The sequence below is a fragment of the Magnolia sinica genome, chromosome 9 (genome assembly GCF_029962835.1).
Source record: "Magnolia sinica isolate HGM2019 chromosome 9, MsV1, whole genome shotgun sequence".
Classification (NCBI taxonomy): domain Eukaryota; kingdom Viridiplantae; phylum Streptophyta; class Magnoliopsida; order Magnoliales; family Magnoliaceae; genus Magnolia; species Magnolia sinica.
Window position 1 is genome coordinate 11,314,199 of NC_080581.1, and position 24,991 is coordinate 11,339,189.

Here is a 24,991-nt window from a genome sequence, read left to right on the forward strand (position 1 = left end):
GTGGCAACTAAACACCCACCATTTAAAAACTTCTAGGGCCCACTGAAATGTTTATTTTCCATCCAGCCTGTTGATAAAGTCACAAATACCTGATGAAAGGACGACACAAATATTAGCCTCGTACAAAACTTTTGTAGCGTTGAGAAGTTTTTAATGATCAATCACTACTGTTTCCCCGCAAGAAATTTGAATCTGCTACACTAAGATGATTTGGCTAAGCAGATGGACGGCGTGGATATAAGACATACATCACGGTGGGCCCCACAACTGGGGATCCACCAAAGCCGCCTCTCCTCGTCCAAACCCCATCGAGAATCCTTGTGCATCAACGAACCGTTAATAAACCCTGTAATAATCACATATGACGAAGCATGAGTTTGGTCACCCACTTTTGTGCGAGATCTGGTACGTTTGTGAAGTGGGCCCCACCATGCGTGCATGGTGAAAATGCCTTGGAAACCTCAAATGGGCCAAGATGGGATAAAGCCCACCGGATGTTTTGGTTTAAGGCTATAAAATTATATGATAAAATGGATGGACGGAGTTGATACAATGCATGAATGATGGTTGGCCCCACAAAGTTTACTCAGTATGTAATCTACTTCCTCACCCAAGATGGTGCAGCCCTTACCGCCTTGATGTATGAATTTTATATTCACGTTGTCCATCCATTTTTCAGATTATTTTAAGAAATTATTTCAAAATAAAATGCTCCAAAAATCAAGTTAATCCAACCATTAAATGCACCCCATGTTAATGGAGAGTTATTTAGGTGGTTGTTTGTATTATTTTTTTTGTTGTGTCCCAACCAATGGTTAGATCCACATAACTTTTGCGGTGTCCATTTTGATGATGGGACAACCATGTTGGACAGATGGGGTGTCATATGAACACCATGGTGTGCTCCACACACCAATAAGTTGAGTGAACAACCACTCTAGCCTTCTCATTTATAATTACAATTTTATATATACATATATATATATATAGGAAAAGGTTCTATACGGTTGAGCTCATGGGAACTCCCCATGAGGTCAAGCTGTGTGGGCCCCACCATGATGTATGTCGAACATCAACACCGTACATTTGATGGGTCCCCTTTAAATTATGGGATATCCCAAAAATCAGCCATATACGGAACTCAGGTGGGCTATACCATCTAAACTCATGCGAAGACATGCCTAAGACATATAAAAGCACTTGGTGGGGCCCACCTAAAATTTGGATGCGTCTGAAACTTGGTCTGATCCCTCATCCAAGTGGGACACACATAATGGATGGGCTGGATTTGTGAACCACATCTCGATGGGCCCAAAAAATAATTATAAATGTTTTAATAGAGGGTAACCCCTCTCAACTTTTGTATGTGGTGTGGCCCACACAAGCCACAGATTGACTTGATTTTAAAGCCGTAGGCCCACTTTGGAATGATGCATCTGACTGATGGGGTAGATGTCGACATACATCATGGTGGGGCGCACACAGCTCAACCTCATGGGGAGTTCCCATGAGCTTGACCATACAGAACCTTTTACATATATATATATAAATATGGAAAAGCTACTACACGCTCCACCTCACGAGTCCGTCCCATGAGGTCAAGCTGTGTGGGCCCCACCGTGATGCGTCTCGAACATCTACCCCATCAGTCAAATGCACCATTCCATCTTGGGCCTAGGTCTCAAAAATCAAGTCCATCCGTGACTTTTGTGGGGCCCACCACATACAGAAGTGGGGAGGGGCCGTGCACCATTAAAACATTCATAATCATTTTTTGGGCCCATCGAGACGTGGTTTGCAAATCCAGCCCATCCATCATGTGTGTTCCACTTGTATGAGGGTTCAGACCAAGTTTTAGCAGCATTCAAAACTCAGGTGGGCCCCACCAAGTGCTTTTATATGTTTTAACGGTGTCTTCACATAATTTTAGATGGTATGGCCCACCTGAGTTCCGCATATGGCTAATTTTTGGGATATCTCATAATTTAGAGGGGACCCATCAAATGCACGGTGTTGATGGTCGACACGCATCACGGTGGGGCCCACACAGCTCGACCTCACAGGAGCTTATCGTGAGGTCGAGCGCATAGTACCTTTTCCCATATATATATATATAGTAGACTCTTTAAAGTTTCAACACAAGGTCACAGTTCGAGCACCCCTTGTGGTGCAAGTGCCTGAGAATACGGGGGGTGGTTGTACGTGTGTGGGGACGTGAGTGTGTGGGGAGGAGTGAGTGTATGTTAAAAAATAAAAAAAGAAAAAAAGAAAAAAATATCGACCTAATTTTTAGGGCATCTTGTTTTCATGCGGAGACAACCATGCTAGACCAGCGAGATGTCGTACAAACACCATGGTGGCCCCACATGCCAACTTAATTGCGTGTGAGCATTACTTTTTATTTTTAATTTTTTTTTTAAATCTATTAGCATTAGCATGGTAGTGCACACCCCGCTATTAGCCACACCCACTTAGGAACCTCATTACTCCGTTAACCACTTCAGCCTCTTTATTTATTTAGTTATAATATAATACTAATCATGTGGGGTCCATAAAAATATCATTTATCATTTCATCTATAAATTACAACATGATCCTACTCCCATCTTATTGGAGGAAGTAGCATGCATTTCTGCACTGCATGCCAAAGCGACCCACAATCCACGTAACCTTGGCCCCACTTTGAGTGGATATTATGGGCCAAACATGTCCGTAATGGGCCCACCTGATGAATGGTCTGAATCTCGCATAGACTGTAAATCACAAGCCACCACGTCAGCAATATAAACTCATTTGGACAGACTGCACTCTCCATTGAGAGGATGAAAAACATCATCGTCGGCAGGTGTCAGACCTGTGAAATCAGTCACCTCTGGCACTGGAAATGGGCCGGGAGGCGCCGCCCTATTGGGCCTGGGCTGAGGTGAAAGGAGAATTTTTGTGGTTTTTATTCCTACGCTTTGTCCTCAAAACAGGAGGGGGATTTGGGTAGTTGGAAGTTGGGCTTATCGATTGTACTCCTTAGCTGTCAGTGCCGACATTCCTAGCCACAATTATAATGGTTTAAACACACACTTGTTGTTGATAGGGGTGTCAACGGGCTGGGTTAAGGCCGGGCTAAGCTCTGTCCAAGGCCAAAATAGGCTTAACGAAGTACTATTCAAAAGGCATATAGAGTTTGAGCCTGACTCAGGCCCAGGTCCATGCTTGAACTGGAGCCCATTTAAGAGAAATAGAGAGAGATGAAAGGAGTAGGTTGAAGGTGAGATAGAGCTGAAGGCATCTGAATGGAGAGAGAGAGAGAGAGAGAGAGAGAGAGAGAGAGAGAGAGAGAGGGCGAAGTTTGCAATGCGCGCTATGGAGGATGTTGATGCAAAAATCTGGTCCACCCTTTTTCGACATTCGAGTACCTGCACAGGAAGAAGATAAAGGAGACCCTGACTATAGCAGAAGACCCTGTGATGCCAAAGTCAGGCTAGAAATTTGGGTCTGGTGGTATCGATGGGTTTTGGATAAGAGATTTTGCGTACCTTTTACCGTAGATAGGTCTCATGTTTATAGTGTAGGAGTTGAATACACGGGTGGAGACGTTTCCTAAATTAAAGGAGTGCATTCAGCAAATGTCTTTCAACTGTTTCGCGTGATCTCTGGTAAAGATAAGATCAAGTGGTCGAACCCCAAGAAAGTCGAGGGAGATGGCCAAGGCCAAGGTTGATGTTTTAGACCGACCTCCAAGACCGAGGTCGATGTCCGAGGTCGACCTGCCTAGGCCGAGGTCGATGTCTGAGATCGAGTAGTTATCTGACCTCCCTTCCTTACACTGTCTTCGCTCATTCCAGTTGTCTGGTCAGTCCAATTTTACCCATAACAAAGGAGATGCGTTCCCATTCGAAATATTACAAATTTACCTTTTGCAAATCTTAACAGGCAGGCCCGGGGCCGATGGTCTTTGTGCACGGTCTAAGCTCAATCTCATTGAGAAACGAGCTTTAGTTTTTAAAGCCCTCAAGCCTAATAACCCAGCCTAAGCCTAGCCCGAGCCAGGCCACACCCAAAAGCCTAACGGGCCACCCAGACCATTGACAACCCTATTTGTCGATGGATCTCATTGATCAATTGGCTAGGTAGGTCCAGGGCCTTTTCTTTCTGTTTAGCGCCAGGATCGACCTAGCCCAATCCCAGCCCGACCCGAACCTGGTTCACAGCTACTGTTAACCATCATTTCAGATGTGGTTTTGTGGATCCCTGACTGTGGGGCCCACCATGATGTATGTGTCCTATATGAATGTCGTCTATCCGTTTCACCATATCAATTTAACATATGAGCGCAAAAATGAAGCAGATTCAAATCTTTTAGTGGACCATACCACAGGAAGCAGTGGTGACTGAACACCCACCATTTAAAAACTTCTAGGGGCCCACTGAAATGTTTATTTTCCATCCAGCCTGTTGATAAAGTCACAAATACCTGATGAAAGGATCGCACAAATATCAGCCTCATACAAAACTTTTGTGGCTCCGAGAAGTTTTAAATGATCAATCACTATTGTTTCCCCGCATGAAATTTGAATCTGCTACACTAAGATGATCTGGCTAAGCAGATGAATGGCGTGGATATAAGACACATACACCACGGTGGGCCCCGCAATTGGGGATCCACCAAAGCCGCCTCTCCTCATCCAAACCCCATCCGAGTATCCTTGTGCATCAACGAACCGTTAATAAACCCTGTAATAATCACATATGACGAAGCATGAGTTTGGTCACCCACTTTTGGGCAAGATCTGGTATGTTTGTTAAGTGGGCCCCACCATGCATGCATGGTGAAAATGCCTTGGAAACCTCAAATGGGCCAAGTTGGGATAAAGCCCACCGGATGTTGGCCCATTGCTATTGGATTGCGACAGCCATGGGCCGTCGCTATAAGATCAACCAAGGCAACATCAGATCATCCCATTCACTGGGTGGGCCACAAGCGTATAATATTCAAACCATAGGTTAGCCCATTGATTTTTATGGTGTAACTTTCCTGATTAGTGGTCCACCCTAATCTTCACACTGATTTTACAAACCGTGATGTTTATGTCAGCCCATTCATTGGGTGGGGCTCACTCGTGATGTTATGTCAAATCCAAACCGTGCATTTGTGCACATACTCATATTCCGTACACCCCAAGAATTGTTCAGTTCCAAAACTTAAGTAGGACACATGGCAGAGAGCAATGTACAATCACCCTAAAACGGTACACATTCACTTGTTGTGGCCCACCTAAGTTTTCAAATGGCTTGAGTTTTGCTGTCCCTTAAACATATTGGGGTCCACGTGATGAAGGGATTGGACCACATGTACACAATACGGTGGGCCCCACATGCATATGGAACTGGAAGTTTCTATGGTGCGCTTCCCCCTACCATTGTCCCTTGTTGTTCCCTTAGGTGTGACCCACTCGAGTTAATGGTTCAGCTGAATTTTGGGATCCAGGCCTAAGAACAGGAATGTGTCTACTGAATCTGATCGAGTACCTAGAGCTGGGCATTGAGTCGAGTCGGACTAAGTTAGGGCTGACCCGACTTGAGCTAGTTTTGAAATTGGCCTGACCTGAACTTGACCCGACTTGGTACTGAGTCCAACATGCCTAACCCAATCCGAGTCCTGGACTAATCCGAACTAAGTCCGAACCAATCACAAGTACCAAGTTAAGTCGGGTGCAACGGGTATCCACAGGCTGGAATCACAACTCAAAACCTAGGTGCACTTGCCATAATTGCAGCCTCTCCATCAATTACACGTCGTCTCATATTTGAAACCTCATATCTAAGTTTTTTAATACATATGTACGAGTCGAATTTTGGATCAAGTCAAGTCAACATCGAGTTGGATTTCGGGTCAAGTCGAGTCGAGTTACTGAGTTGCTTGAACTCAACTCAGTTTGAGTTTAGATTGGACAAAGTCAACTCGGTTCAAATCGACTCATCCACTCAGTTCGGATCGAGTCATGTGTCACGCCCCGAACTCGGAAACCGGGCTCACAAAATTCTCGATCGCCGAATCCGGCGCCGACAGCCTCCGTAGAACCTCATTTTCGGATCCCGGCACCCATTCACCAGATTCCGATCCTGGGATACTATAAGGAGGATTTCAAATCATCAGTCTGATTTATAATGAGCATAACAAAAGCATAACTCACAAATAATAACCACAAGAACACCACCACAAAATCCACTATGATCAAAAACTTTTGAGTACAATGCAACTAAAAGGAAAAATACAATGTAATAAAAGAAACAAAACTCCAGAAGCTCGGTTGCACGCTCCAACTACAGCGAGACTATGGCGCTGCGTCTGGCGCCACCTACACACATCTATCGTACATAGAAAGCTTAGAGGGTGGTGTAAGTATATGCGCAATATAAGCGTGCTCAAAATGCAAGGTCAGAGTAATGCGAAATCATGGTGATGAGCACATGAATGCAATCAGCCGTACCAAGGCTATGCGGTGCAAGATATGAATGCTATCGGCCATAACACAGCCATGCAATGCGAGATGCAACTCAAGCATGCCAATCCTCATCATGTATCAGTACAGTTCTCATTCTGGATAATCACCGGGGTTCAATACACTCCAAATGGCACTGCCACTCTCCTAGCCGCACAGTCCAAGTGAGCGTAAAAATCTCACTATCCGCCTGACCAATAGTCTGCCAATACCTATCCGGCACGTCGATAGCGGACCCATTCGCGAGCTGGTCAAACTCAGCCTAGTATTGCCCCCTACCCTCGGGCGAGTAAGGCCACACTCCTTTCTAACCGACCACGACACAGTGGGAGACGCAGCCTCCTGGTATTCGGCCCTCGTGCGCTCATATATCCACTCGGTCTCGACGTTGGAGTCATCCTCTGGTACCATCGGGTTTAGGAATTTTCACCCAGGGACATTTATGGTGCCCGTATGCTAGAACCAAATATTTTCGGTATCCAATCTCGCCATCCACGATGTGTCTGTGGAGGCTATGACCCTGATGTGGCTAGGGCATACAGTAACTACAATCACACAAATGCAAGTGCATGAATCACACTATCAATCATGCAAGCAGTCCTGCGTGTACCATGCACTTATATGAGGCAACTCCGCCTATTAGGAAGCCCATAAACAGTCCGCCCGAAGGCGTATGCTATGATCGGTCACTCCTCACATCAGGCATGCGTATGATGCGAATGATCATGAATCATGGACCTGTACTATACTAAACATGTATAAAGAGATGAGCTCAGATCAAACGAAGATGGGCCTAGACGGCCTACACATTACAGGTATGGGCCTATTAATGGGCCTTAAGGAGAGTTATAATGCGGACATTTAACCAACATTATCCATTCAATGTGGACGTCAAACCAGCATTGCTCTCAAGGCGTGGCCCGTTACGAAATCAATACATATACCATGGTGGAATTACACTACATTGGGCCTTATGTATGCCCTATTAGGCCTTGACCCGTGGGTCTCCAATACATCAAATAGGCCTCATAATATGGGCCTAATATAAATCAAGGTGGGCCTCAACAAAGACCACCAATACATGAAGATGGGCCTCCACAATGGGCCTTAAATTATCTCCAAAACAGTTGGACAGTTGGATGAAACACATACATCATGATGGAGCCCACACTAATAGAGGGCGTGGTTTACAACACATACATAGGTGGGTTCTAAGTAAGACTCACCATAATGCTTATTCTCCACCCAGCCTAGGGCCCAATATAATGTTTATTTGACTCACCAGAATGCTTATTCTCCACCCAGCCTAGGGCCCAATATAATGTTTATTTTCCACCCAACTTAGGGCCCAACAAATGTTTATTTTCCACCCAACATAATGTTTATTTTCCACCCAATTGTTCATAAAACCACGTGGACCAAGGTAGGGCCCACTGTAATATTTATTTGCTACCCAACCGTTTAAAGGGTCACGTGGACTTGGGCTAGGGCCCACTGGACTGGGGCCCACTGCAATGTTTACTCTCCACCCAAGCTGTTTACACGGCCAGGGAGTCCACGGTGATGTTTATTTACGTCCAACCTTTTTAAAAGGTCATGTGGACGGTGGATGTGGGGCCCACCGAAGTGTGGTTCACGAATCCAGCCCATCCATTATGTGGGTCCCATCTGGCTAACGGTCCAGCTCAAGTTTCAGCAACATCCAAAACTCAGGTAGGCCCCGCCAAATGATTTTATATGTTTTGGCATGTCTTCACATGATTTTAAATGATGTGGCCCACCGGAGTTCCATATACAGCTGAATTTTGGGGTGGACGGCTGAACTGTGGGGACCCATCAAATGCACGGTTTGGATGGGAGAAATGCATCAAGGTGGGCCCACAACTGGGGCCGTGAGCCCAGCCAGCCCGCCCGTCCGTCAGGACGCCCAGCGCCCAGCGCAGGCGCTGCCTGCGCCTATCGTCAGTGGCAGCAGTTGCTGCTGCTGATGTTTGTTGTTTTTTTTTTTTTTGAAAATTGTTTTTCTGCGGTTTTTCCCAGGTGGGGCCCGCTTCAGTAAGATCCACACCAGCCATGAGTCCCTGTGGCTCGATACAAACCCATAGAGTCCAATATTGGGCTGTTTCAAATATACAGGAGTATCAGGGAGTAAATCAAAGGTAGGAAACTTGTTTCCTATGGTATGGCCCGCCAAGGAAGGGGATCAACTTCATTTTTCGGCTCAACGCCTAAAATGAGATGGGGAACAAAATGGACGGCTTGGATTTCATATATACATCAAGGTGGGGCCTGCATGAGTGGCCCACCACTCCCTCCTCTAGGCTAACTCGTTAGTGCAGCCCATGCCAGTTTACACTTAACTGTTTGCCAACGTCCAGCGTCCAGGGACGCTGGACGGCATGCATAAACACATTGCTGTGGTGGGTCCCACGTAGATGTGGCCCACCAACATATATGCATATAATATATATATTATATTATATATATAATACATATTATATTATATATATTATATAAAATATAACATATATACATATATTTATATATATATAAATACATTGGGTCCATCCAAATAATGGATGGTGTGGATCATCACCTGCAATAGAGTGGCCACACCGTCTGATGTAGATGGACGGGGTAGATGTAGCACATATTGGTGGGATCCACACCACTACAAAGAAAGAGAGAAAGAGAGAGATAAAGAGAGATATACGGTGAGATAGAGGAACCCCGCCACTATGGGCCCTCTTGATTAAATCACATACATCAAAATGGATCCCACCAACAAGTGGGCCCTAAAATTTAAAATAATGACAAATCACCCACCTTATCTTCCTTCTTCTTGGTCCCTTAGACTCCAATGCTCCTTAGCTTCAACTTTGATGGAGGTTGATGGACTTTTGATGGTGGGGATAAGAGATGAGAGGGTGTAGATGGAGGATGGAAGGTGGGCCACACTTGAGAGGGAGAGGAAGCTTGGACGTTTGAGGCTTGGGGTTGCTTGGAGATTTTGAGAAATGAGGGAGAGAAAGAAGATATGGATGGGTGAGGTAAGGTGATGGAGTGATGAGTGATGGGTTGGGTTGAAATTTTTGAAAAGGGGTATGGTTGTTGAAAATGAGAAAAAGAGGAGTGGTGAGGTGGAAAGAGGGTGGACTTTTGAAAAAAGAGGGAATGGGTTGATGTACTTGAGGTATGGTTGCATTTATGGTTGATTGATGGGACTAATTGTGTAGAGATTCCCTCGAAATCCGCAACGCGTGGTGTTTCTTCGGAATAAATGCTGATCGGCATCTTCTTGCCTGGGTATCGGTTCGGTGCGCAAGTCACGGCGTTGGAACCGCGGCGACGACGCGATCGCCAAGACATAAGTTTCGGATCAAGCCGACGTCGGTGTGCGGGACCTGGCTTAAGATTGCGCGCAAACATCGGTTATGGTGCGAAGGTTGCCGAAATTTGACCGGAAGAACCGCGGAAGCCAATGGAATGGTACGGATTAGGACACGGGTCTTACATCATGTCACGCCCTTGAAATTGGCACCTAAGTGTAGAGAACCCGGTCTCGAGTTGCTAGGTATAAACCAAATGAAAACACACGTGTGACCTCGTTTAAATTCACATTCATTCCACACACGAAAAATCAGAGTACTATAATTCAACTTAGCGAAAATATATGTCTAACAGTCGAAGTACAATTCCAATAGTGGTCTCCACCCAAATGAGGACTATACAAGCCACAATAAGCATTATACAAAACAACTAACGGAGTCCACCTAAATGGGGACTCCAAATATACATATTCTCAAAATGTACAAAAATGAGAGAAGGGAGGCACCCTGCTCAAGCCTGCTCATCCGTCAACTGGAAGTATGGGGTGCCATCAACGGGGTTAATTATGTCTCATGTAATGTGTTGGTCTCGATGCTGGCTACATCAATAGTATTATCTGGTTGGTATTTTAAAACACCGTCCCATGTGGGAGTGATAACTAACTCAGTAGTTTCATTTTCTAAGTTACACATGTTATCAACAGAGTCAAGTATAGGCAATTATAGCATCACAAAACAAAAAAAATCTTAAGTTGAGTATTTAAATGCACGGATGACATGATGACACGCGCAATGGTTGGCCTGTAGCACAACCTAACAATGTTTAGTATGATGAATGCCCGGAAACACAACAGTTGCAAGCTTTTCACATCAACGTTATTGCTAGCGAGGATGTCAACATATGCACAATGGCTGACCCGTGATATAACTCAACAATGTAATGATATTCATGATTAACCAAGTAATTATTATTTCTGGTTGAATCGGCAGGTTCGCGAAGTTAGGATACCCCAAATCTATCAATAGTGTTTAAATGGATCAATGTATCTCGTAACAATACGTAGCTCATGGCAGCATGCAGCGGCCCCTCACCAGTGTACCTTGATCCAAATTTCGGTTCATCACCCAATAATACAATACAACTCAATTGAATTAATATTAGGGCTTGTCGCCCAAAGACAATCACAACTGAGGTGAAAGTTGTCACCCAAATCCTAAATGTGAAGAAAGCACACCACCCAAATCATTAATAACATGGTAGGATCGCGACATTCATCAGTGCCCGATGGTCACTGTGGGGAAGCTCATCACCCTATGTTTTAATGACATGGCTGGCTCATCACCCAATGTTTTGCCTATATGGTAGGCATTTCACTTCAGCGTAGGCCAACAGCTCGAACATGGTGTCCCATACTACTATACCCAGCCCATGAGTCTTTGTAGGATCGTAACACACTAACGGTTGTGAATGAACTTAATTCAATGGTAATGGTAGTATCTTAGATTCCTTTGAATGTTGTACAACTACCAAACATAAGAATCATTGGCCATGCATTTGACTGATTCGATCGAGAACAGGGGACCCCGGACAAAACCGACATTAGGTGTGAAGCGTCCCGTGTAGCTCTAATTATTGTCAGTCGTCCGTGTTCAACTTCGGTCGACTATATAAGTTCGGGATAGTCAACCCAAAGTGGGTCATCCACTTAACATTTTGCATAACTCGATCCACATGACTACAAATCATATTATCAAACATATAAACATAATTATGAAACAACTTAATACCACAATAGGGTACATCAGCCAAACATATATATGAATCAATACAATTCAATATATATCAATACAATCCAATGTATACCAACATCAATTATCAATTTACATACAAGAGTTCTAACAGTAAATGTTTCATCTCGTTAAAGTATTTCATTAAACATGTTGGCTACCATCAACAAGTAACATTATGATTTCAATAATAAACCAATTCAAACACAAAAATAGATATGACATATTATAATCAATTCAAAATCATTATTTAGCACGGTCAAGGGTTGATAAAATAAAACCTATAAGAATAATCCGCACCTCAGGGGGTTTCACGCCACCTAATCGCGCTTAGGGTTAGGGTTTTGGGGGGAAATTACCGATTCTTGATGTAAAGTAAGAAAATATTATTAATAGCAAGTAAACTAGGTGTAGGTTGTGAAATCAAAGGGTTAAATGCAAGTCTTAACTCCGGTCGCAAGTGGTGGTGGATTCGGTAAGTCCAATGATTTTTTTTTTAAAACACACACACACACCGCCACACACTCACGCTACAGTGGGATTTCACCACCTATGGGTACTTAAACCATTGACCAGGTGTTGAAACTCCTGAGAGTCTACCACCGGAGCAAGAGCAAGGACCCAAATAGTTTGATCAATGAGATACTAACCCCTAGTCACTAAGATCTTTCCCTCTCTCATACTCACTCTCTTCTTTTTCACTCTTATTTTCCTTTTATATTTCTCATTCTTTCACAATATTAGGGCACAAATTCATATGGGGAGAGGGGATGCCGAAATGGGGGCCTTATATAGTGTCGGAAGTGGTGCAAATGACCATAAGGGCTAGATTTTCATTATACTAGCTCTATGTGAGGGTGTTTTTAACCTTTGGGGCCCACTATGGGGTATAGGGGTTGATATATAGTGCACGATTGTTGGTCATAGTGATGATTTACGTATGGATATCATTGGCCGGCCATTTGGATGTGCCGATTGATGGGTATGATTAGAAGTCAGTTCGACAGTCATTGATGGTCAATTGTGGCCGTGACTATATGATTATATGTAGGGTATTAAATTAGATCGGTGCACTAAATTTGGTCACGATCTAACGGTCCAAAAGCCATAACTTCAACAAATGTCATATACTAACTTAAGTTATTGATTAATTATAAAAATATCCACGCATCTCATGCACTAGCCTTGTGAGTCCAAGTTGATCGACTCAAGACATGGTTTTGGCTCGATATCCCGCGATGGACGTCGAGCCTGCTAATGCGAATATCTTTCTATGGTATCCAGTTTAGTGTCTCACTAATGAGCGGTATAGAGCTTGTTTGAAAAATTATGGCATTTCTGTAATGAATTGGATATCAAGATTTATCTTGCGAAATGATTATGGTTTATATTAGCTAAGTTCATAGTGTGTCTTATTCGTAATTAACAGAAATGAGGATCTGACCCTAATCACCCCAAATCGTTGATTATTGGACTAAAGGAGTAACTGGGTCCGTTTGGTTTGTTAATTAAGATACGACCCCCAGTTATCTTGACTTTAGGTAGGTCTTTATTTAGTTGTGTTTGTCTTGATCAGTTAGTGATAGGTTGACTAGATTTTGGGACTTAGATGAATAAATCACTAGGCTATATTTGGGGTTTAAGTGATTGGGCAGTTTCGTTGGCTTCCCGCGGTTGATTAAGCGGATTTATGTGGCTCTTTACTGGTACTACCCGCATATAGGTTCACCTCGAACGTTAATGGTTAGTAAGTGACAACGTAAGCTGAATATAACAATTTTATTTTTTATTTTTCATGATTTTTGGAAATCCAAAATAGCAAAAATCTAAGACGTCACAAGTTGGGGTCTGAATGAGTCAAACGAGTCGAGTCATCCCATGCACATCTATATGAGTACCTGCCCCATCTATGGTGGTCCACGTAAGGAGGGGAATGATAATGCATGTTTGATTTTTGAACCCATGGTAAAGGTTCCATCCATGTGTGGTCCAACCATGATGTTTATTTATAATCCAAAACGTACATCTCATGCGCCTCCTCACATTCAAGGATGCTTGAGAATCATCCTGTCTTTATATATATATATATATATTACACATGCAACACACCTCCACACACTCACGCCGTAGTGGGATTTCACTACCTATGGATACTTGAACCCTTGACCAGGTGTTGAAACTCCACAGAGTCTACCACTGGAGCAAGAGTAAAGATCCAACAAGAATCATCTTGTCTAAAACTCATGTGGTAAACCACAAAAAGGAATGCACAGTTGAGATTGAAACCTATGTATTCACCTTTTGTGGCCCACCTTAGTGCTGAAATTGGGGATGTGGATTGCCTACCAAAGCCTTTGATAGGACATTCTTGCAATAGGAAATTAGGTGGGCCACATGATGTTTGTGAGAAATTTGCCTAGCCTATCTATTTTGCTAGGTCATGTTAGGACATGGGCAAAAAAATAAGGCAGACCCAAATCTCGAGCAAGCCACATTAAAGGAAAAAATATTTAGGGAAATTCCTGCTGTTGAAACTTTCCTCAAGTCCACCATGATATTTATATGCTATCCTGATGTAGAGCGGGTCACGGACACTTTCATGTCCAGTATGGACCAGAGAAAGCCCGATCGGAGGCGGAAGTCATCAAGACCATCAGAACATTAAAATAGGCATATCTCGCAAACCAGAATGAGTTTCTCGACATACCATATGATTTTGGGGTAGGACGAGCTACTTTAGACAACCAACCCAGCCCACGCCGAATTTGTAAAATTCCATCAGATAGATGGTCAAATTCCATGTTTATTTCCATTTTTACTATTTTTAATAAGTTTTTGTTTGATTGTAACACTTCATCCGTTGGGCTTTAGGAGTCGTGTCCAACATGGAAAGTGTTTATAAAAATTAGGAGAAGAGCGTGGTTAAACCACATACTACACTTATTATAAATAGAAAATTTTACTACTTATAGTAAATTACGAATTTTAAGGAGTTTTAGTTATAGTTTAATTCTTAAACTTCTTCCAAGTCTTGGTATTCCAATTTAAAGGGTCTTATAGTCGTTTATTTCGTCTATCAATTATCAACAAATTTATTTCTAGAACTATTTCTAGTTTCCATCATTCCAAGACGGTGATTGACCTCATCACGTTCATCCATGCGTCGTCATATCTATACCATTCACAAGTTCATTCCCATAGGATGAACTGATAATTTACAAAAAAATATTAACTGATCCAAAACTTTTGCAGCCCCACTGATGTTCGACAGTGGAAGTTCAATCCACACAATTTCCTATCATGTGGCCCACTTAAGTTTGGATCTACCTCATTTATGGGCCCTTGTCCCAACATAATCTCAGAAAATGAATAGATGGGATAAACTTCTTACAATCATAATGGTGGGCCCCAGTTAGCTTCCCCTTTGGGAAGAACTAGGCTGTGGTCGTGTGATGGGAAGCTAGCTCAGGCCCACTGTGATGTTTGTGAGAAATCTGCACTGTCCTTCCGATTTTTCCAGATCATGCTGGGATACTAGGAAAAAAACTAGGCATATCCAAAGCTCGGGTGAGCAGCGGGACATATGAAAACTAGGCAAGGAAATGCCTACCCTTTTGACCTCCATGAGGTCCACCATGATGTTTATATGCCACCCATACTCTTCATAAGGTCATTCTTAGTGAGATGAGTTGAAAAATAAATAAAAATATTAGCCTGATCAAAACCTCCGTGGCCTTATGAATGTTTCACTGGTGGACAGTTCAATTCTCATTGTTTCTGGTATGTGGATCACTTGAGTTTTGAATCTTACTCATTTGTTAGCCCATGTTGTAACATGATATGGAAAAAACGGATTCCTCTGGGAGGATTGAACGGGATCCTCATAGAGGGGACAAAAGTTTTTGTACCAAGCTGGTAATTGTGTTTTCCCTACATTCACGCACAAAAAATTCACGACGAGCACCAACAATGTTTCAACAGGAAGCGGATTAGGTAAGACCTGGTATCCCCCTAAGTGGGTGGGACCCTTAACTGTGGGGCACACTGTGATGTATGTTCCTTAGATCGACGGCGTCTAATCATTTTGAAAGCTCATTTTAAGGCATGATTCCAAAAATGAAGCTGACTCGGATCTTGGTGTACTATACCACAGGAGAGTCCCGACTGAATCTCACTATTAAAAAAATTCATGAATTCCATTAGAACGTTTATTTTACATCGATCATGTTGATAAGATAACAAAAACCAAGATAAAAAGACACACAAATATAATCTTGATCCAAAGCTTTTGTAGCCTACAAGAAGGCTTTAATGGTCAATTATTTAGAACTACTTACGGGGGTGTAGATGGAGTCACGTACATCACAGGAAGCCCACATTCATGGGCCCGACCCACCTCGGTGGATCCGGGGACTCACCTAATCCGCTCCCGTTTCAACGACGGCTTATATATATATATATCACAACTGTTTCTAGTGGTGTGGTCCACTTGAGATTTAAATCTCCTGTGTTTCTGGGGTCATGTGCTAAAATTATCAGGAGAAACGGATAGACGGATCGGATATAACAGATCCATCGGGATTGTGGGCCCCAAAGAGCTTAGGGCTCACCTTGGTTAGTGTTCCAACTCCCAAACACGTATGCCACGTGGGGGACAGTGCAGATCTCTCACCTACTCGCGCGAGTAGGCGAGCAGGCATGGCTACTTTCCTTGTAGCATCTTGAAGTGCAGCTATTTGACTCATGCGTGTAGGACTGAATGAGCTGAATCAGAGAAGGAATGGCGAACCAGGGCGCGAAGAAGAGAAGGGAGCAGAACCTTCGCCACATGAAGAACCTTCTTCGCCTTGTCATCGCTTCCAACGTACTCTCTCTCTCTCTCTCTCTCTCTCTCCAACATCTGTAGAAAGAAATCAAGGTTTTGAATTACATGATATTCGAACGCTTTTTGAACGGTATGCACGTGTTTTCAATTCTCACAATTGGGGCCATGATTCAATAATCCAGAACGTTGGTTTACCGCGTCCTGTAATGGATGGACTAGGCCCCCGGAAAAATATTGTCAGTAGGACAATCTCAGCCTTTCGAATTGCTGTACACGAGTAGACGGTTAGGAAGAGAAATACACGAAACTGAGAAAATGTCCCTGATATCTTTCGTTCTGGGAGATTTATAGTTGTAGTAGAGAGATTTCGGGAGGGTTGAATGAAGAAAAGGGGAGAGAAGTTGGAGAAGGAAAATGGGTGAAAGAAAACCACTCTGTTATTGATTGCAAGGAGCGGTGAGGAACTGCCAATGCTATTTCCGTTGCAATTGTTGTGGTTTGGAACTTCTGATTACTTTTTTTTTTCCCCATGAAATCATTGCTTTCCACTGTTTGGATTGCAAGAAATGGTGTGGATTTGGCTTTTTCTTTAAAGAAAAATCATGATTACCTTTTCTACAAAATCATCATTTTTCAATGTTTGGATTGCAAGAGATAATGAGGAATCCTCAACACTATTTCCATTGCATTTATTGTGGTATGGAAATCATTATTGCAATTTTCCATGTCCTCATCTCGGATTCCCCCAAAACAAATGGGGCCTCATAATGAAATTACAACAAAATGGCCCTTCAAACTCCACTCTATAGCTGGAGCACGAGTACCCATCATGCCAGCTTGAAAATTATACAAGTAATTCTCCCTTTGCCAGTAGTTTTGTGAAGGAGATTAGCTAGATGACTGTTGGGCTTAATTCATCCATACCATCTCAAATGTACTATGTTTTGTAGCACAATATGCATTGGTTTTCAAAGTCATAAGATTATCACCTTCAGGATCACCATCACCATCATCTAAGCACTATCCCAATTAATGGGGGTTGGCTACGTGAATCCTGTTCCACCATTCCAATCTATCAAGGGCTAGACCTTTAGCTGTGGGAAACTCCCTAGAATGAGTTTGAGATGTCATATTGTTCAAATTCATGATGAGAATTATATGGCATAAGTTTGATGCTCAAGAGACAACTTCCTAGTACTTGATGATCCAACAAACATTGTTAAGATGAGTAGTCTGGGGGTCATGAATAAATTGGCTTACTAGACCCACAATGTAAGTTTCATGTCAGGATGTGTAATTAAGATATAAGTTTTTCAACTAATCTCTGGCACAATTTGATGTCACTAACAAGCTCAACTTTTGTATTGCTTTTTTCAACTTCTGCTTAAAAAAATAAAAATTGATTTCAGCAACAATCTCACCACTTTGTTCTTAAAGGCAATGATTCGGTTCCTTTTGAGTGCCAACAGGTTTCAACCCGAACTTCATTGTCTCCTTGAGAAGATTTGTAGCATTCTTCTATTGTGGGATGGAAATGTTAGTTTGGTGGTTTTTTAAAAAACAAAAGAGAGAGAGAGGAAGTTTGAGAAAATTTGCTTTGAACTACTTGGTTTTTGCTTATGGGAACAGTCCCACATTGGAGAGAAAGGAGAACTATTTTTCCTTTATATATAGGTGCATGGGGTAAGTGTATGTTGAGTACTTGAGTATGCTATGCCATAAAACACGCGCACGCCCGCCGCGTCGCAACGTGACGCGTGGGCTAGGCCCGAGCTTGGGCTTGTCAATATTATTCATTTTTCTTTTCCGTTGTTTTTATTTTCCTTTGACCGAGTTCATTGCAGCTATTCTTGGCTTTTCATTGCAACGTCATTGTGACCGTTGTAAAATTGATATTTACATTGGCTGACACCTCAGTGTCGAGTGTCCCCCACGTCAGCCCTTCTTTTACCATACATAATAATTTCGGGAAAAACCTCAAGTGCAAGCAGCTGCAGCCGCAGTGTGAATTTTTTCAAAAAGGATTTTCTTCCTTAAAAAAAAACCCATTGTTTTCATTTTTTACGAATTGGTGGAGGTGTTGTGACCATCAATCACTTACTGTTTGTGTCGATCATTCTAGACTTATTAATGGTTGTATCCCAAAGACTTTTCGTTGTAGGAGATCTATATCGGTCATCAAAAGGTTGCGAATAGTCTTCAGGAAAGTGACATGGATCCGCGCCTCTACTGAATTTGTTAATACTATTCTCTAAGCATTTCCTTCATTCATTGATTCAGATGCTTTTCTTTAGTTACGTTATGTGAATTTTAGATCTAATAATCTGTCATGAAATTCATACATCTTTCATAATTGCTATTAATTTTTGTGCATTGGAATAACAATCTGAAGACTACTACGTTGCACAAAAATTAATTCGCGTTTAGATATGTATATATTTCTGTTAATATTCCAGATCTATTATTCTGCGATTCGAATCGGTGTATATCTATTTCCCTTTGCTCCAGATCTTTAGATATTCTGTTTATATTCCAAATATGTTCCATTATTAATATCTGCAGATCCATTTCATTATTTATTTAGATCTACCTTATAATTCAAAAATCTGGCATAATATGTCATAAATTTAATTATTAAAATTTGTAGTTGTTTAGATTTTATAATTACTCTACATCAGTTTATCGAATCTTACTGTTATATAAATTTGCACCTGTTACATTAGATCTGTTATTTCAGATTTCAGACTAATCTGTTTACCAGATTCATCTGATTTTCTGATTTAAATGGATTGTCAAAATTGCTTTTCGATATATTATTAATCTGGACTTATAAATTATTATTTTTTAAAGTAACTGATGTCCTCCTCTAAGAGTCTCTCTCTCTCTCATCTGTGACAATAGAATTGTTTGATGGGTTGAATTTTAAGAGGTGGGAGAAGAAAATTGAATTTCTCTTGAGAAAAGAGAAACTTCCGTACATCTTAGAGGAAACAAATACTAACTTGATGGAACCTTATCGGTCCTGGAGACTTAAGAAATGGGAAAAAGATGATGATCTCTGTAAATATTATATTCTAAATTGTATGACAAATCCTATGTTTAATTTTTATTGTGACCATAAATAATCTAAGGATCTTTGTAATGCTCTTACGAAAAAATATCGCATTGAAGAGGTTGGATTTAAAAATATGCGGTAAGCCGTTTTAACCATTACATGATGATAGACGACAAATCTGTTGTGGCTCAAACAGAAGAAATCCAACTTTAAAGTCGATGAACAATAGATTTGCCATTGAAGATGACATTATAAGAGGCAATACCTCATTGAAGAGAAGTTGGATTTCTTTTATTTGAGCCATAACAAATTTACCGTCTATCATCATGTAACGGTTAAAACGACTTACCGCATATTTTTTAATCCAACCTCTTCATTGTAATGTTTTTTTGTGAGGGCATTCTAGAGATCCTTAGATGATTTACGATATAACAATAAAGATCAAACATAAGATTTGTCATACAATTTAAAATATGATCTTTACAGAGATCATCATCTTCTTCTCATTTCTTAAGTCTCTAGGACCGATAAGGTTCCATCAAGTTAGTATCTGGTTCATCCTTTAAGATGTACAAAAGTTACTTTTTTTTCAAGAGAAATTCAATTTTCTTCTCGCACCTCTTAAAATTCGACCCATAAAAAAAGTCCATTGTCATAGAGGAGAGGGAGTGACTCTTCGAGGAGGATATTAATTACTAATTTTTTTAATTTTTTTTTTTATAAGTCTAGATTGATAATATATTGAAAAACAATTCCGACAATCCAGTTAGATCAGAAAATCAGATGAATCTGATAAACAGATTAATCTGAAATAACAGACTAATGTAATAGATGCATATTTATATAACATCAGAATTTGATAAACTGATACAAAGTAATTATAAAATCGAAGCAACTGAAAATATAATAATTAAATCTATGCCATATTATGCTAGAGATTTGAATTATAATGTATATCTAAATAAATAATGAAATGGATATGCATATATTAATAATGGAACAGATCTGTAATATAAACAGGAATATCTAAAGATCTGGAGCAAATGGAAATAGATTTACACTGATTCGGATCACAGATATGAACACGAATTAATATTTTTGCAACGTAATAGTCTTCAAATTGTTATTCCAATGCACATAAATTAATAGCAATTATGAAAGATGCATGAATTTCATGACAGATTATTAGATCTAAAATTCACAGAACGTAACTGAAGGAAAGCACTTGGATCAATGGATGAAGTAAATGCTTAGATAATAGTATCAACAAACTCAGTGGAGGCGCGGATCTATGTTGCTTTTCTTAAGATTATTTGCACCCTTTCGATGACCGATTCAAATCTCTTGCAATGAAAAGTTTTTGGGATACAACCACTAACGGTCTGGAATGACCGACACAAATACCAAGTGATTGATGCTCACAACACCTCCACCAATTTGTAAAATATAAAAACAATGTGGTTGTTTTTGGAAGGAAGAAAATCCTTTTTGGAAAAAATCATTGTGCAGCTGCAGCTGCTTGCACTTTAGGTTTTTCCTGAAATTACTACTTATAGTAATTGAATGGCTGACCTGGGGGACACCTGGTGCTAATCTGTCAGCCAACTTAAATATCAGTTTTATAATGGTCACAATGACGTTGTGATGAAAAGCCAATAATAGCTGCAATGGACTTGGTCAAAGGAAAAGAAAAAGGAATCATATTGACAAGCCTGATTCCGAGTCGGGCCTAGCCCGCATGTCACGTCGCAACATGGCGGGCGGGTGCGCGCAGGTTTTATGGCATAGCATACTCAAGTAGTCAACATAAGTTTACCCCATGCACCTATATATAAAGGAGAAATAGTTCTCATTTCTCTCCAATGCGAGACTATTCCAAGAAGCAAAAACCAAAGAGGTTCAAAGCAAAATTTCTCAAACTTCCCTTATCTTTTGTTTTTTAAAAAACCACCAAACTAAAATTTCAATCCAACAATAGAAGAATGCTACGCTACAGATTGTTCGTGAAACCTGTTAGCGCTCTAAAGGAACTAAATCATTGCCTTTAAGAACAAAGTGGTGAGATTGTTAGTGAAATCATTTTTTATTTTTATTTTTATTTTTAATTTTTAATTTTTATTTATAAGTAGAAGTTGAAAAAAACAATGTAAAAGTCGAGCTTGTTAGTGACATCAAATTGTGTAAGAGATTAGCTGAAAAACTTATATCTTAATTACATGTCCCAACATAAAACTTACTATTTGGGTCTAGTAAGACAATTTATTCATGATCCTTAGACTACTCATCTTGACAATGTCTGTTGGATCATCAAGTACTAGGAAGTTGTCTCTTGGACATCAAACTTATGCCATGTAATTCTCATCATTAATTTGAACAATATGACATCCAAACTCATTCTAGGGAGTTCTCCATAGCTAAAGGTCTTGCCCTTGATAGAGTGGAATGGTGGGACAAGATTCACGTAGCCAACCCCTATTAATTGGGATAGGGCTTAGATGATAATGATGGTGATGGTGATGATGACGACGACGATGATCCTTGTAAGTGGTAATTTTATGACTTTGAAAACCAATGCATATCGTGCTAAAACATAGTATATGTGAGATGGTATGGATGAATTAAGCCCAACAATCATCTAGTTGATCTCCTTGACAAAACTACTGGTAAAAGGAATAATTAATTGTATACTTTTCAAGATGGCATGTGCGCTCCGGCTATAAAGCATGAAAAAAACAATTTGTAAAAAACAAAAAACAATGGGGTTTTTCTTTTTTGGAAGGAAGGAAGAAAATCCTTTTTGAAAAAAATTATTGTGCCGCTGCAGCTGCTTGCACTTTAGGTTTTTCCCGAAATTATTATTTATAGTAATCGAAGGGCTAACGTGGCGGACACCTGGTACTGAGGCGTCAGCCAACATAAATATCAATTTTACAATGGTCACAATGACGTTGCGATAAAAAGCCAAGAATAGTTGCAATGGGCTTGGTCAAAGGAAAATAAAAAATAACGGAAAAGAAAAAGGAATCATATTATCAAGTCCAAGCCCGGCCTAGCCCACCCGCACGTCACGTCAAGACGTGGCCTGGCGGGTGGGCGGGCGCGCGTGTGGTTTATGACATAACATACTCAAGTACTCAACATAAGCTTACCCCATGCACCTATATATAAAGGAAAAATAGTTCTCATTTTTCTCCAATTTGGGATTATTTCCACAAGCAAAAACCAAGGAGGTTCAAAGCAAATTTTCTCAAACTTCCTCTCTCTCTCTCTCTCTTGTTTTTAAAAAAACCATCAAACTAATAGCTAATGCCCTACTTCATTTAGCAACATATTGTCCCCCTTTTCCCATCTTTTGGAAAGGTATCTCGATTTAACAACTCCCAAAAAATATCAAAATAGGATGAAATCTATAATACCAAATACCTTCCTAAAGATAATTTTTAAGCTCATTTTCTGGTCTTGGATTATCATTTGTCACTAGAATATCACCAATACACAATGAGATGATAATTGCTCCACCCCTTTTAATAAACACTACATGATCAACATCACTCCTCTTTAAACTATATTTTAAAATGACTTTGTTAACCTATCAAACGATGCATGTGGAGACTGCTTAAGACCACAAGTGACATTTTTCTTGACATGCATACTTTTTTCTGCTTCTAGTTTTGGGAAAAAAAAGAAGCCTGGAGATGTTTCCCTATGTACTCAATCCTTATAGATTTCCCTGAAGAAAAGCATTCTTTATGTCAAGCTGCTGTAACACCCATGATTTGTTAACACAATGGAAAGAATGGCCCCATATAAATTAATTTGGCGACATGAGTGAAAAAATCCCCTGATAATCTATTCCTTTTGTTCAATTTTCAGGGGGGAAAAAAAAACGAATTGCTTTGTTCAAGTAAATCCTTTCACCAACAGCCTTGCCTTATAATGTTCATCAATACCATTTAGTGTGTATTTCAGAGTATATACTCACTTGTACCCTACAACACGTTTTTGTTCAAGCAACAAAACTAACTCCCAAATCTCAAATTCTTTTCTAATGCTTTTATTTGCTCAATTATGGCCTCTCCCACTTTAGATCATCAATGATACTTGCTTCTATGGAAGGAACAATGGCCGTGGATGTGGTGGAAAGAAATGCTCTATCTAAAGTTAAATGAACCTTTAAAGAAATGAAATTACCAATGGGATGTGATGCAGAGAAATGCATCCTTTTGTGAGGCAATAGGAAAATCTAGATCAAGTTACTCAGAAACATCTGGAACAATAGGACAAAGAAGAGCACCTTGCACAGAGGGGATAATTGGTTGGCATCCGTTTGATGGTTTAGTAACCAAATCTTCCTCATTCAGTCATTTGGCCGGTATGAGTCCTTTGACAATTAGGCAATGGTAGTTCGATTTGCAAAGAGAATCCTCTCAAGAAAGAGAACTGCTATCATGGACAACATTATCAATTATCACTAACAAGATGAGGAGAATTGACAAGGACAACTTCATCTTTAGTATTAGTCAAAGGAATCACAAATCCTTACAACATCTCATGCTCCCTATGGAGCAAATCATTAAAAGATATTGAACTTCCCAGAAAAAAAAAAAGGAACAGATTTAAAGAGGTGACATCCAAGAGTATAAAATGTTTTACAGTCTCAGGAATAACACACTTGCACCCCTTTTGAGAGCTTGGGTAACCCATAGACATCCATTTTATAAATTTAACATCCAATTTATCACGTTTTTGACCAAAATTATAACAAACAGAATGAAATATTCTTGATTCCAACAACAATAATCTGACTTTAGGATTCAAACTTAAAGTGAAGATTTACTAACAAGAAGAGAAGTGTTAGAAGTTACCCAAGTGGATGGAGAGGCAATGTCAGAGGAAGAAATTGATATATAACCATCGGAAAATATTGATCATGAGAGAGGTGACCCGTCAAAGGATTTGGTGGACATGAGGAAGCCCGGTTTATCAATGGATTCAAGAGAAATTAAAGGTCTTGTTCTAGATTCTGGAGGCAAAGGATAGGACAACTGATTAAAGTGCCCAAGGCAGCATGCCGAAAAGAAAGAGGGAACTGGTGAATTTGGAGTTGACCGTAAATTGGGAAAGGAATTTGAAGTTTCACGAGACAAAGGGATCAGGAAAGGAAGCGGCATGGGGAATAATTTAGTTAAACTATGAATATTGTGTCTTGGAATGTTAGGGGCCTAGGGGACCTTGATAAATGAAGGCAGTGAAGCAACTTCTAGAAAGAAGAAAGGTGGATTTTGTGGAATCAAAGATGGAATCCATTAATGACAAGGTAATCTTGGAAATTGAGCCGCAAATACTGTTTTCTGATGTGTCATTTTGATGTGGAATAATGATACATGGTGGTTGAAGATACTATTTATTGGGAGTAGTTTCCGTGGGTCTTTATCATGGTGTATGGGTCAAATGCCTCGAGGAGGAGGGCGGACTTCTGGGAAGAATTAAATGGGGA

The 24,991-nt window shown here is 40.7% G+C and overlaps 1 protein-coding gene across 1 annotated transcript in view; it reads left to right on the forward strand.

Moving 5' to 3' along the window:
- Positions 1–16,324: 16,324 nt before the first annotated feature.
- LOC131256887 (uncharacterized) overlaps positions 16,325–24,991 on the forward strand; it is a 73,217-nt gene continuing 64,550 nt past the window's right edge. The window contains exon 1 of the mRNA XM_058257972.1: positions 16,325–16,478. Coding sequence (XP_058113955.1) covers positions 16,395–16,478 — 84 coding nt within the window. The 5' untranslated portion in view covers positions 16,325–16,394. The remainder of the gene's footprint in view (positions 16,479–24,991) is intronic.